This window comes from Diabrotica virgifera, chromosome 3 (genome assembly GCF_917563875.1).
Source record: "Diabrotica virgifera virgifera chromosome 3, PGI_DIABVI_V3a".
Taxonomy (NCBI): domain Eukaryota; kingdom Metazoa; phylum Arthropoda; class Insecta; order Coleoptera; family Chrysomelidae; genus Diabrotica; species Diabrotica virgifera.
The window spans coordinates 197,429,200-197,442,501 of NC_065445.1; the positions used below are offsets into that span (position 1 = coordinate 197,429,200).

The following is a 13,302-nucleotide window of genomic DNA, read 5'->3' on the forward strand; positions in this document are numbered from 1 at the left end:
GTCCAACTTGCGAAATGAAAGTGTAATTAATTTCATTGTTACAACACCCGAACCGTTATTTGTCAAATCAGTACTAACAAAAGCAGAGAAGCATACCGCAGAATATATAACAAAATTAATGGTTGAAGTTCTGGAGGAGTATGGACCTAAAAAATTTTTCGCTATTGTGACTGATAACGCAAAGAATATGAGGAAGGCTGTGAGACAATGTGAAGAGATGTATCCCCATCTTGTATCATACGGCTGTTTAGCGCACACATTACATTTATTGTGCAGCGATATTTTGAAATTATCTTCAATAGAGACACATTTGTCACATATTATACATATCGTTAAAACTATTAACCAGTGTCAAGTACTGAGAGCTCAATTCACAGAAATAAGAAATGAGATGAAGTGTGGAGTGTCTCTTAGCCTACCTGTAAAAACAAGATGGGGTTCACATGTAAAATGTCTTCAAGATCTGACTAAATGCAAGTCCGTCCTACAACGTCTAGCAATATCTCCAGATAAAACAATTCAAGATAGAATACGCAGCGCAAAAGCAAATTTACTTGATGAAGGATTCTGGATAAATTCTAGCGCTCTTGTTGAATTGCTTAAGCCAATTACTGAAGCAATAACACGTCTTGAAGGAGATTCTTCGTCAATTCATTTGGTTTGTGAAACTTTCGCGAAAATCGGTAGTAACATATCTACTCATTTAGAATGCGTGAAACTAACGGATTGCGAAAAAACAGAAGCGATGGATAAATTTATATCAAGGAAGGAATACGCCCTTCAACCGATCCATTTTGCCGCAGACTTACTAAACCCTCGGTCTGTTGGTGCAAATTTATCATCAGCCGAAAGGATTGAAGCGATGAAATACATTACTACTATGTCAACCACGACCACGATAGAGATTGGTGATGAAGGAGTGTCAAAGATTACTGAGGATTTAGGAAACTATTTAGCTAAAACAGACTTTTTTGGCGAAACATTTTTATGGAACATACTCGATAATGTCTCTTTGGTTACATGGTGGAAAGGATTTTGTGGACATTCATGCCTCTCCAAAGTTGCAGTCAGGATATTGACAATGCCGTGCACTTCTGCGGCAACAGAGAGAAGCTTTAGCTCCCAGAGCAGCATTCATACGAAGAGAAGAAATCGCCTAACAACTCAAAGGGCAGCAAATTTAAATTATATACAATATAATTCAAAATTGCTGAAACGTTCACGACAACATCACATACAAAGTCAATATCCTATAGAAGAGACTGTACAGAACAACGTTTCGATAGAAGGTAGAAACTTACAGAAGGAGATAGAAGTAATTGAAAACCATATTTCCGAAGAGGAAGAATTAGACGAGGTAATTTTAAATTTAGGCATTTTTTAGATATGTGATATGTGCATGTGATATATGCAGTTTGCTTCTTTTCCGATTTTCCAATGCATTCCACCGTTTTCGAATAAAAAATTATAAATCTTATGTTTTCAGACAATATCATCATGGCATTCAAATACAACAGGAAATGGAAATTCCGACGATGATTTTAATTTTGCTGACTTTGCAATGACCGATGATGAAATTGATCAAAGAATGGAAACTAGGGAACAGAGACCAGCACGCATTTTGAGACAAAGCAAAGTGAACATTTTAGAAAACGTCTTAATGAAATCGGTAAATTAGTGTAAACACATACATATTTATTGTTTATATTCCAAAATTATCAATTTCAGGGTAAAGGCACAGAACAACCCCAAAAAAAAACGGAAGTCGAGAAGGATACTTCAGATGCCGAAAACAAGGTAGTTAGATCTGTATATATTATATTATAAACCCATTATTTTTACTCTCTATGTTTACACTTTCCTATTTAATTTCAGGATGCAGTTCTGGATTTGCCGGAGATAAAAAAAATTACACAAGGCTCATTGGAAGAGCAAACAATTGAAACTTCGACGTTTTATAACAAGAAGGTCTCCAGTTGTCTGCGAAAAAGGAAGTTGTGATTTATAAAAGCCGCTTAAAACAAAACTAAAGAACCTATGTTTTCATTTCTTTATTATTTGTATGTATTTCTTATCCACTTTTCTTTATTTCATAAGTATGTAGTTACTTTGTGTTTATTATATTCAATATGAATGCAAACAATTGATTTTTTAATACAATGAACATAAATTACATAAGTTACATAAATTACATCTGGTTTGTAATTTTTGGGTAATTTTACACGTGTAACTTACAATTTCTGAAATTACACGTAATTTCACATCGCTACCCTTGGACCAAAATGGATGGTTGACATATGGATGGATGAGTCTTTTCCTGAACTTTAAGGTGGGATTTGGCCCAATTTTCAATTCAGTCAGATTTAGAAAATCGAAAACTTCGTGTATATAATGTCGCGTGTAGGGGCGTTGTGCGCCAATGGCGAGAACTGCCGTTCTCTTGTGATACTTTTCAACTAAAGTTTTAAGGCACTGCAGATGATCATTTGTTCCGTTGGCTGATCGAAATATCGAAACCCTGCTTGTTCTTTTTAGAACCCTGACTTCTATTTTTTGTTTCGTTTTTTACTAATTTTTTCTTCTTTTTCGTGTTTTGGCTGAACTTTTTTTGAGTGTGTGTTATTGTATCTACCGTTTCTTTTTTTAGGTTCTTTACATCCCTTGTTGTTGTGTTTCCGAGTACCTACCGCTAATTAATGTCAAGTTCAGTCATTAATCAAGTTCGTTCTTTGGGCGTATTCCGGGTTTAAAGCATATTTTTAGTAATATACCTTTTGGTTCTTCTGCAGTGTCGACTATGCTTCCCAGGTAGCTGCATTCCTCAATAATTTCAGTGGGGTCCCGTCTACACTTAGACAAGGAAAAAAGAGAGGACGGGTAACACCCATTTAACACACACGTTCCAAAAGTGAAGCCAAAAGAGAGGACGGGTAACACCCATTTAACACACACGTTCCAAAAGTGAAGCTTTTTTGGTTTGTTTGTCACCAGAAACATGGCGGTCACGTCAAAAATAACAATGGGTTGCCAGTGGTGGGTGTTCGTTGAAGGTTAAAATTTCATAAAAAATAAAGTAAATTATCATCTAAAATTCGTAATAAAAACATATGTATGTATTGAAACATATGTACGTAATATGAGCAACTTAATAAAACATTTACCGTACACAAATTCTTCATTTTAAATACATTTCATGTTTTTATTTTAAATACTCAATGCATAACAATACCCCAAAGATACGTCGATGATCAAAATCCCTGGTGTCAGTTTGGCTTCACTTTTGGTCATAGGATTACTCGTCCTCTCTCTTTCCTTGTCTAAGCGTATATTTTCAATGGACCATGATAGTGTGACGTCAAAACGTCAAAATTTTTCCAAACACGTTGTGTCTAGGGTATACGCTACCGTGTACGCAAATAAAAAAGTTAGGTAAAATTAAACGTCATAACAAATATTTTTCTATCAAACAAACACTAAATATATCAAAATAGCGTGTATCAAAATATACAGTCACTGCCCACGCTAAATAGTCACTAGCTTGATGAAGTTTAACTTTTTTAAAAATGAATAACCATTTTCAATTTCGTTGCAAAACGAAAATACAGCCGAACCATATTCCAGTCCAATCAGAGAGTGCTGCAAGCACCTCTACCGGTTTCGAAACTTATTAGTCTCTCATCAGGAGGCACATATGCTGCTCTCCCCGATCCAACCAAAACAAACCCCAGCGTGCAGTCCCGAATTGCAACGAACGAAATGGCATAGATGCCCTAGCGGCAACTGCTAGCAAAAGACTAAGTTTTCACTCTAATGGCATATAGCATATCCCACCAGAATGAAAACAATGGGAACCTTCTCTGGTTATGATGAGAGACTAATAAGTTTCGAAACCGGTAGAGGTGCTTGCAGCACTCTCTGATTGGACTGGAATATGGTTCGGCTGTATTTTCGTTTTGCAACGAAATTGAAAATGGTTATTCATTTTTGATTTACATTTACTCTGTGTGGAGTATGAAGGGAACCAGTCTCGTTGGAACTTTACCGCGCTGAGCAGATGGGACGTGAATTGTAAATTGTAGAATTCCCTCATCTTCCTTAGTCTCAGCATCCGTATGGCTTGCAAATTGTAGAAGCCTCGGAGGTGTAACCAGAGAAGGTTCCCATTGTTTTCATTCTGGTGGGATATGCTATATGCCATTAGAGTGAAAACTTAGTCTTTTAACTTTTTTATTTGCGTACATTTTAGCGTGTACCTAGACACAGGGTGTTTGGAAAAACTTTTTTTGACGTTTTGACGTCACGACTATCACGGTCTATTGTTGTAAGATTTGTATGTCTTGTTTGTGTTGATCTAAAGTCTTGACTGTTTACATTTGGTTTATCGTGCTGATGGGAAAATGGGAAGGTATTAAGTATAAATTTTATAGGTTCGAATCTTTAGCACAGCAAAAGTTTTCCAGTTTATTCCAGCACGTTTTTGCGTTTTTCTTTGTATCACCTAGTCAATCACAATTAGCAACAATATACATACCTACACATATGATAAACAGACATCATGAAAAATAACTTGGAGTATAAACCAAAGAACAAGAAGCAAAAATGGATGACAGAAGAAATACTATTACTAATGGATGAACGACGACGACACAAGAATGACCCAGATGGCAGCAATATGTATAAAACCATTAATAGGCAAATAAAAGCCAAGATAAGAATAGCAAAAAATGAATGGCTTAAGCAACAATGTATCGATTTAGAAAATTTACAACGACAGCACGACGACCGTAATTTACATAAAAAGCTTAAGGAGACTGTTGGAATATACAGAAAACGAAGACCAACTACCATAGTAATCAGGATAACCAGATAGTGCTAGGTGAAAAAGATAAAATTCATATATGAGAAAACTATATCCAGGAGCTCTTTCATGACGAAAGACCCATGGGTGAAGTTTATACAGACGACCAGCTGACTGGCCCTTCAATCACTAAAGAGGAGAAAGAAAAGGCAATGTTATATTCAAAAAACAATAAGACACCTGGACCACATGAAATCCCTTCAGAAATACTCAAACTACTGGATGAAAGGGGAATTTCAGTACTACAAAAAATATTTAGTTTTAAGTATTTATGAAACTGGTTGCTATCCTCAACAGTGGTTGCTCTCTACATTTATTCCCCTACCCAAAAAAGTTAATGCAAAAAGATGTGAGGATCACAGACTCATTAGGCTGATGAGTCACACTTTAAAAATATTCTTAAAAATACTACATCAAAGATTATACAAAAAATGTGAATGGGACATCAGTGATTCTCAGTTTGGGTTTAGGCAAGGTTTAGGAACAAGAGCAGCAATAGTAGCAACACAGGTGTTGGTCCAAAATTGTTACGATCAGAGGAAGGATGTGTTCCTGTGCTTTTTAGATTACGAGAAAGCGTTTGATCGTGTCAAACATCACAAGTTAATGCAGATCCTCAAGAAGCTTGATATAGACCAAAAAGACATAAGATGCATTGAAAACTTGTACTGGTATCAGACAGCACAATTAAAAATAGACAATTCTATATCCAGACCCATACATATAAGAAGGGGTGTTCGGCAGGGATGTGTGCTTTCCCCTCTTTTATTTAACATTTATTCGGAAGCCATATTTCAAGAGACTTTGGAAGATGCAGAGATGGGAATCAAAGTGAATGGAGTATTGATCAACAACATACGATATGCTGATGATGCTGTCTTAATTTGTGTGAACATAGCAGATCTTCAACAACTTGTCACTATAATGGGGAGAATACAGTAAGCGAATGGGATTAGAGATTAATACCAAAAAGACCAAATTCATGATCATCTCCAGAAACTCGGATGCATTTGAAAACTCCACCATAACATTGAATACTAAGTCCATTGAAAGAGTGAGTAAATTTAAATACCTGGGAACGTGGTTTTTTGAAGACTGGGCATCGGACATGGAAGTAAAATGTCGCATTGAGCAAGGTCGACAAGCTTTCGTAAAATTCAGGAAGGTACTTACCTGTTCAGAGTTCGATCTTACGTCTTACACTGAGACTAAGGTTTACTAAATGCTACGTGTGGTCGGTGCTGCTATATGGCATAGAGGGCTCAGGCCTGGACACTCAAAACGAGGGATATAAACAGATTAGAAGCCTTCGAAATGTGGCTTTATCGCCGTATCCTAAAGATACCATGGACAGCGAAAGTCACAAATGTAGATGTCCTTAAAAGAATCAACCAAGAGCGCCAACTTTTCGAAAACATCAAGAAAAGGAAAACGGCGTATTTGGGTCATATCATGCGAAACAAAAAATACCAGTTCCTTCAACTTATAATCCAGGGTAAAATTGAAGGCAAGAGAGGAATAGGACGCAAGAAAATGTCCTGGCTTCGAAACATAAGGCAATGGACAGGGATTAACGACATACAATCTCTGATCCACATTGAAACAAACAGAGAGTTAATGGAAAATGTGATCGCTAACATCCATTAGTGGATTTGCATCTGAAGAAGAAGAAGATATGATATACACACTTGTCGCATTCCGGATTATTCCGGTATCGGCTGGATCAAAGTTTCACTATGTTCCATATTTGTCATGCAGTTGTGTATAATGTCTTAGTGAAGTTAAAATGGTCCAAATTTTACCTCCCTTAAAAGGGTATAAGTTGTGCTTCATTTTTGCACAACTTGAAAATTCATCTCAGGTTCCACCCAAAGCCTATTTTACTTCAAATCAGACCCGAGGCACTACACAACTTTCGGGCCCCTAAATATGATTTAATAATAATATTAATAACTTGTTAAAGGCCCGGTACTTTACGGAATGGGACGTTTCGGCGTCGCCGTTTCGGCGTGGCCATTTCGGCGTGGCCGTTTGGGCGTAGAGCCGTTTCGGCGTAGGCCGTTTCGGCGTAGGCCGTTTCGGCGTCGGCCATTTCGGCGCCTGCCGGTTCGGCGCCCGCCGATTCGGCGCCGGCTGATTCGGCGACAGATACTTTGGCAAAGTGAGAGAGAAAAAAAATAGTTGTTAATGTATGATAGTCTGAAATTTTCTTTAACAAAAAATGTAGAGTCAGGAGAACAATTTTCGACATTTTAATTTTAGAAGATGTAAAATAATACCCGAAAGTTAGGTTTGGACCGAAGGGTTAGGTCTTCCTCCTTTGAAAATTGTACTGTATAATATATAATATATATAATATATTAATTTTTTAATTAATTATGTGCAATTAAATAGCTTACATTTACAAAAGTTGGAAAAAATAACATTTAATATATTTTTTTAGTGTGGTATAGATATAAATCAAGAGCCTCTTAAATTTCTAAAAAAGTAACGTAGGTATAATCTAATGTCTTACTAATAGACTCCAATGTAGGTATTTAGTCAACTAAAATAAAATCTCTGACGCCGAAATGGCCGACGCCGAAACGGCCTACGCCGAAACGGCTCTACGCCCAAACGGCCACGCCGAAATGGCCACGCCGAAACGGCGACGCCGAAATGTCCTAGACCCGGTACTTTATGTCTCCGTTAAAAGCCGGTTAGTTAACGGGGGTTTAATCGGGACCTCTTTAGGTCTCTTGCGTTGTATTAAATGCAATTACAAGTATTATTATAATTATAAATAAGTAAAATAATAATTATAATGGCATTTATTACAACGCAAGAGACCTAAAGAGGTCCCGATTAAACCCCCGTTATAACCCCGTTAACGGAGACATAAAGTACCGGGCCTAAATGAATTAATTTTTTAATAGAAATATAGTTGCACCACAACTTTAAATTTGTGTTAACAATAAATAAAATTTATACCTATTTAAAAAATTAAACATTGTTTAAATAAAGTGTGTCGCATTTAAGATAAAAACAGCTCTATATTTCGGCTATCAAAATAAATACAGATTTGAAGTTTTGCACAATCATACAGGTTGAAGGTTTATATTTTTTAAGATAAATTTTAATCGCGGCCTACTGCGAATCCACAAATAGGGTAAATTTTGTATATTTTGCTTCGCGTTAGAGATTTCGTTATTACCAGAGAATGGCAGTTCTCGCCAGTGGCGCATACCTACACCCCCTACACGAGACACTATATTATTATATACACGAAATTTTAGATTTTCTAAATCTGACTGAATTGAAAATTCGGACAACTCCCATCTTAAAGTTCATGAAAAGACTCACCCATTCATATGTCAACCATCCATCTTGGTCCAAGGGTGTGGATTTTACGGCCCTTCCTATTTAGGGTCTGTTTTTCGTTCTCGTTCCCAAAACTCCCAAAACTTCGAAAATTTAACTCCGAACTTTGCGGCTTCTAATAGAAGCTAGTATTACCTTTCCAACGCATGTCTAATTTTGAAAATCGGTTATACCGTTCAAAAGTTACCGAGCTCAGAAGTATGAGTCAATTTTTATTTAAAAAAGGGAAAATGTTTGTGGATATGTATGTATGTGTGTGGAAAAGTTAAACCGATCTGAATTTTTTTTCTGTGTTTGAAGAGGGGGTGAGGGCCGATTCAGAACCGATGTAGTTTGTGAGTTTTGACTACCCATAAGCCAGCTATAGGACTTGGTAGGTACAAAACGGCATGCTTTTTGGCGGTACATATCTTCGGTTCAAGAAGAGACAGGAGAACAGTAAATACACCAAATTAATAGCGTTGAGTTAAGCTTTCAAATGGTGTCTAAGCTGTCAGGATCAGACATACACACGGTTCAGTATAGCCGAAAAACTGAAAAACTAAACTTTGAAAATTTTGGTTTTTCAACAATTACTCAAAATTTCAGCCTACGAATTACGCCAATAACTGAGCGTTTGTAGAAGGACTCTAGACGAATCTAACGGTGTATACCTTATATCCGGGAAAATTCTAATTTTTAAGTTATAGGCTTCATAAGTATGATCAAATCTCGTTCTTATGGGAAAAACGGGTTTTCAAGCTCAATAAGTCTTGTAATAGCTTCAGGTATAATACTTGAGCTTAGATGCATAAGATACTACTTGTCAATATGTTTCAAACTCATGTTTAGTGAACAAAATCGGTTAAGCCGTTTAGAAGTTATTAAGCTACAAAAGTATAATCCAATTAACGATTATTCCCTAAATGGTTTATGTAGTTGTAGTGGTTACGACGCTAATTCGATCTGGCAACGGTCAATCCGAGTTCATTTACCGGCCATCCCAATATTTTTTTCAATCTATTTCGAATAGAAAAAAAAATCTAGTGTACATTCGATGGACACTAGATCATTTGGGAGATAATGCATTTAACTTTATACATTTCATTTATAAATAACTTTGAAAAACTCCTGATACAAGAATAAAAAACCGCTAAACGCCGTAAAAATGAATGGTGCACACAATATTCCAGCTACAAAAAATCTGATATGAATATTACGTGGCGCGAAAATGTATTTTCATTTTGATGCAAAACACAATTCTAGTTTTGTTTTAAAAGATTTTTTTCATAATATTTGCTAAATTTGAAGTAAACGCGCCACAAAAGAGTTTCAAAATTCAAACTGTATCAAAGTTACTCTTTTGTAGCGCGTTTTACTTCAAATTGGGCAAATATTATGAAAAAATCTTTTAAAATAAATCTAGAATTTTGTTTTGCATCAAAATAAAAATACATTTTCGTGCCACGTAATATTCATATCAGATCTTTTGTAGCTGGAATATTGTATGCGCCACTCATTTTTACGGCGTTTAGCGGTTTTTTATTCTTGTACCGGTTATATGACAATATTCGCACTTTTAGCTTTTACAGTATTTGTAGTCAGGAACTCAGGAGCCTAAAGTTCATCTTAGCTGTCCCGAGATGCATCTTTGGCCAATCAATTTTAAGTTTTAGGGTCCTGGTTATAAGTAATGAAAACCCTAAAAATGCAAATATTGTCATGAAATTTGGTACGTGGGGGTAGAATGATATTTGCAACAACTCTTTCAAATAACTTTTTTCCGATATCTCTAACGCGAAGCAAAATATCAAAAAAATTACTATGTTTGTGGATTCGCAGTAAGCAGTGTTTAAAATTTAAATTTCAGCTGAGTATTTTAAAAAATGTAAACATTCAACCTGTATGACTGTGCAAAACTTCAAATCTGTATTTATTTGGATAGCCAAAATATAGGGCTGTCTTCATCTTAAACGCGACATACTGTATATATGTAATTTCCTTTTGTAAATAATTTGGTTGTTGAACCATAAAAGGATAGACCGTTCTTGGACAAAAATTTAATGGCTACTATTATTCGTTGATGATCGTTTCTCCAATGTTTCTTTTCTTCTGTATAACTTTTTTTCCATTAAGTTACAATTTGTCCTACTGTACTACTTCTCTTGACTTACGTACCAATTAATGAAATATGTTCAGGATATTGCTCACGTTGAATACCTGTCCTATTGATATTTTTCCAGTCATTATACCCATCGAAAGTTAGAAGAACAATAATTTTCGTCAAAATCAGTTTAGAAACGTCACAATAAACACGGCTACATTTAGGACTGTACACTAACCAACCACTCGCGAAGAATTTTTCCCCATTAGCTTTCATTTTATGATAAAAAAAAGAATGTGTGTGTACTTTGTACGCACGTAAGAAGTTATTCTTCTATTATATAGGTGATTTCAACGAAGTAAATATACTTAACAGGTTATTTGTATTTTATTTAAATATTAAACTAACTATCTTATCTACAACTTTCAAAAAATTTTTATTAAAACAATCAAAAATAAAAAAAAATATGAATCGCCCAGGATTGGAACCCGCGACCTTCCGATCTCGGATCTAACGCCCTACCAACTACTCCAGCGAGGTCCCTTTAATTGACACGTAAGTTTCGGATATAACTAGACAACACGGCGACAAATAGACAGTGTAAAAATGTTATACCTACATAATATTTTATTATTTTACTACAGAGAAACACAAATCCAAAAACACAAGAATTATAATAAATAATACATTTACTAAAAACACTAATATATTCTTTTAATGACTTATTTGCGCGGATACAGATACATACATACCTATCGTGAAAGATTAGCAAGGAACTACATACTGTCTGTGTGCGCAGGCGCGCAGATTTATGAACAATTTTACTCTCAATCGCGCATAAAGAAAAATAACTTCAAAAATCGCACTTTACAAATGTCTGGTTTTATTATTATACAGTTGTGTAACAAATTCACGAATGTTTTCAAGATATCTATACGGTCGATTTATTTATAGAATATTGTTGAAATTCCAGATTTAAATATTTTGGCCAATCGTGGCCAATTGTCGTTTTCCATAGGAGATGACGGAGATGTACCTACTTGTGACAGGTGAAGTCGCTTGAAAATCAACAGTGGAGTTATTATTTTATCATTTTTTTTTTCGTAAAATGAAAGAATTTTGAAATTTTATTTTGTTATTGCAATAAAACAAATTTTCTGCTGCTCCATTCAGGCCCCACTAAAATGCGGGCCAGAGGCAGGTGCCTCATGGGCCTAGTGATAAAATAGGCCCTGGTTCCACCAATCACCAACAAACTTCAGTCTAAAAGTTGATTTAATGTCCATCGTCTTTTGCATGATACTACGACAACCAGAGATAAAGCCACGCGCATGAATAAGCCTGTCTCTCTTCTACGCCTACGTCACTAACCGACAAACGCCAGGCGAAATGTTCGATTTTTAACTTGGGTTTGTTATTTTTATGCAGTTTGCGAAAGTTTTCGGAAAGCATGAAGCTATATTTTCGGGATAATATTCTTAAATATAATTAGAAATAGTCATTACTGCACTTTCAGCATGGTATTATTGTTAGGATTAAATCTTTGCGACTACTCTTTCTAAATTTAAACAAAGATTTCAACATCAATTATATAACAACATATAATTTAAATCCAGATTGCTTAGAAGAACTATTCTCAGTAATACGTGCGATTGGAGCTTTACATGATCATCCGTCTCCTTTGCAATTTAAGTACCGTCTTCGTAATTTTATTATGGGTCGGAACAATGAAGGTCGGAACAATGAAGTTATTTCACTCTCAGCTAATGTAAGTAACCTACCAAAAACAACAAACATGTCGCTCCAAAACATGAAAGCAGGAAGCTCTTTGAATCTTGATTGTTACTACAACAATGACTTAGTAGATTCAGTGATGATAACCGAACCACTCTTTAGTCAATTAAATCTTCCAGTAACTTCAGAAAATGAAAACCATCAAACAGATTTTGAAATGGAAGAGTTGTATCATGATGGACTGGAAAATTTGGCTGGTTTCATAGCTTTCAAGCCATGACATGAAGAGAGTTTTAGTAGTTCTACAAATAGTAACACTTCTTCCTCGTGGGTGAAGCATGTCTCAGAAGGGGGTTTGGTGAAGCCTTCAGAAATATTACTTACGAACTGTCATGAACTAGAAAATATTTTTTGCCAATTCAATGGGGACACTATTAAAGTTGGCATCAAAAATTATCAAAAATATTTATTGGAAAGATTAGTTCGTGTTAAAATACCTGGTGATGTGAAAAAACTATTTTTTAGATGTCGGATGTATTTTTGAATGCGAGTTTTGAACCAAAAGTTGAAAGAAAAGTCTAAAATACAAAAAAAAATTGCAAAAATCGTTAAGTAAAATGAATCAAATGTAATATTGTTTTTTTGTTTTTTGTTGTTTTTTTTTGTTTTGTTTTTTTTTGGGCCGAGGGATGTGCTCTTTATCTAGTCAACGTAAAGCTGAGCGGGAAAAGAACTAATCTCAGGGGATGCGTTTTGCTTGGAGAGTCTTAGGACTTTGCACCTCCTTAAACCATCCCAAGACTGTTGGGTACTCCCAACATTGATTGGGGGTGTGTAATCTTTGATTGCACCCTTCTCGTGCTGGCCCTGTTGAAACTAAACTTAGCGGATCTAGACTACATAGATAGTCGATAAACAATCCCTGCGGTAATATGCAGATCGATAAGGTTATACCTGGAGAATAGGATAGTAATATCAACTCTAGTTAAAGCAACCATCAAAGCAAGAGCAGGTGGAGGCTGTCCACACGGAGGAGTTCTGTCACCTCTACTTTGAGCAACCTTGGTAGATGATCTCAAAAATCTCTTCACAGAAGACTTTTTTGTCTAGGATACACTGACGATATATCAATCGTCATCAGGGGCAAGTTTGCCTAGCAGGTGTCTGGAAGAATGTAAGCAGCCCCAAATATAGTTGACGACCGGTGTAAATAAGAGAGACTGATAGTCAATGCTCAGAAAACAAATCGCCAACTGCACCCAAAGGA

At 35.8% G+C, this 13,302-nt stretch overlaps 1 protein-coding gene across 1 annotated transcript; it reads left to right on the plus strand.

Moving 5' to 3' along the window:
- The first annotated feature begins 704 nt into the window (after positions 1 to 704).
- On the plus strand, positions 705 to 2,490 carry LOC114342385 (uncharacterized). Its single transcript, XM_050647121.1, has 3 exons — positions 705 to 1,669; positions 1,729 to 1,797; positions 1,876 to 2,490. The coding sequence occupies exons 1-3, from the start codon at positions 1,562 to 1,564 to the stop codon at positions 1,999 to 2,001; spliced, it is 303 nt and encodes a 100-aa protein (XP_050503078.1). The 5' UTR covers positions 705 to 1,561; the 3' UTR covers positions 2,002 to 2,490.
- The last annotated feature ends 10,812 nt before the right edge of the window (positions 2,491 to 13,302 follow it).

What these genes read in the sequence shown, in the direction of transcription:
- LOC114342385 (XM_050647121.1), top strand. Translation starts at nt 1,562, where the DNA reads ATGACCGATGATGAAATTGATCAAAGAATGGAAACTAGGGAACAGAGA. An exon ending in AAAACGTCTTAATGAAATCG is followed by an intron (nt 1,670 to 1,728) that starts GTAAATTAGTGT and finishes TATCAATTTCAG; the next exon opens with GGTAAAGGCACAGAACAACC. An exon ending in CTTCAGATGCCGAAAACAAG is followed by an intron (nt 1,798 to 1,875) that starts GTAGTTAGATCT and finishes ATTTAATTTCAG; the next exon opens with GATGCAGTTCTGGATTTGCC.